The sequence below is a fragment of the Octopus bimaculoides genome, chromosome 11 (assembly GCF_001194135.2).
Source record: "Octopus bimaculoides isolate UCB-OBI-ISO-001 chromosome 11, ASM119413v2, whole genome shotgun sequence".
NCBI classification, from domain to species: domain Eukaryota; kingdom Metazoa; phylum Mollusca; class Cephalopoda; order Octopoda; family Octopodidae; genus Octopus; species Octopus bimaculoides.
The window spans coordinates 42,191,556-42,192,712 of NC_068991.1; the positions used below are offsets into that span (position 1 = coordinate 42,191,556).

Genomic DNA, 1,157 nt, shown 5'->3' on the forward strand with positions numbered 1-1,157 from the left:
AATGCCCTCCATGATGCTAACCCTTACCTGTTTTTCAAGTAAAGGATCTCTTATTCCACTTATCTTTGAAGGCAAGAAATAAGTTGATTTGTTCAAAGGAGAAGCTCCAACAATAATACTCAAATGTCATAACTTCTGTACAAGAGAGCACAAATGTAAACAAAACACACACACACACACACACACATGCATTATACACAAACACACACACACACAGAGGCTTCTTTCAGTTTCCACCAACAAAATCTACTCATGAGGCTTTGATCAGCTTTGAGCTTTAGTAAAAGACTTTTGCCCAAGGTGCCAAGCAATGGGACTGGACCTAAAATCATATAGATATGAAGCAAACTTACAAATGAATGAATATGTTAAACATTTATTTAGCCTAACACTTACATCTATTGACTTCCTATTTTCAAATAACTAAATAATGGAACAAGGAAAAACAAGTTCGAGAAATAATTTATTAAAAAAAGCAGATAATTTTTTCCATTTATTTATCTCATTCACTATAAATGCAGTAAGGTAACTACACATCAAAGTTAAACTAGCAGAGCACTGATTTCAAAGCAGAAAACAAATGCTTGTTCTTGCATAACCAACCATTTGATGATGACCAATAACTGAAAGAAATAAACAGATTTGAATAAACAAAATATAAATTCAAGATCACAACAGTCAATGACAAATTGGAAAAGTTACAAATTTGCAAAATTTTTTATTTTTCATACACTGTAGTCTAAAATTATAGTTTTAGTCACATTTTACTATTTTTGTACTTTGTCAGAGCATTTGTTACAAAAAATGTCATAGAAAGTTATCTATATAGGTGCAGGAGTGGCTGTGTGGTAAGTAGCTTGCTTACCAACCACATGGTTCTGGGTTCAGTCCCACTGCATGGCACCTTGGGCAAGTGTCTTCTACTATAGCTTCGGGCCTACCAAAGCCTTGTGAGTGGATTTGGTAGACGGAAACTGAAAGAAGCTTGTCGTATATATGTATATCATCATCATCATCATCATCATCGTTTAACGTCCGCTTTCCATGCTAGCATGGGTTGGACGATTTGACTGAGGACTGGTGAAACCGGATGGCAACACCAGGCTCCAGTCTGATTTGGCAGAGTTTCTACAGCTGGATGCCCTTCCTAACGCCAA

The 1,157-nt window shown here is 36.0% G+C and overlaps 1 protein-coding gene across 1 annotated transcript in view; it reads right to left on the reverse strand.

Annotated features, from left to right (window-relative positions):
• Positions 1–450: 450 nt before the first annotated feature.
• LOC106871301 (NPC intracellular cholesterol transporter 2) overlaps positions 451–1,157 on the reverse strand; it is a 19,932-nt gene continuing 19,225 nt past the window's right edge. Inside the window, exon 4 of the mRNA XM_052971756.1 lies at positions 451–623. Within this exon, the coding sequence (XP_052827716.1) occupies positions 543–623 (81 nt within the window). The 3' untranslated portion in view covers positions 451–542. The remainder of the gene's footprint in view (positions 624–1,157) is intronic.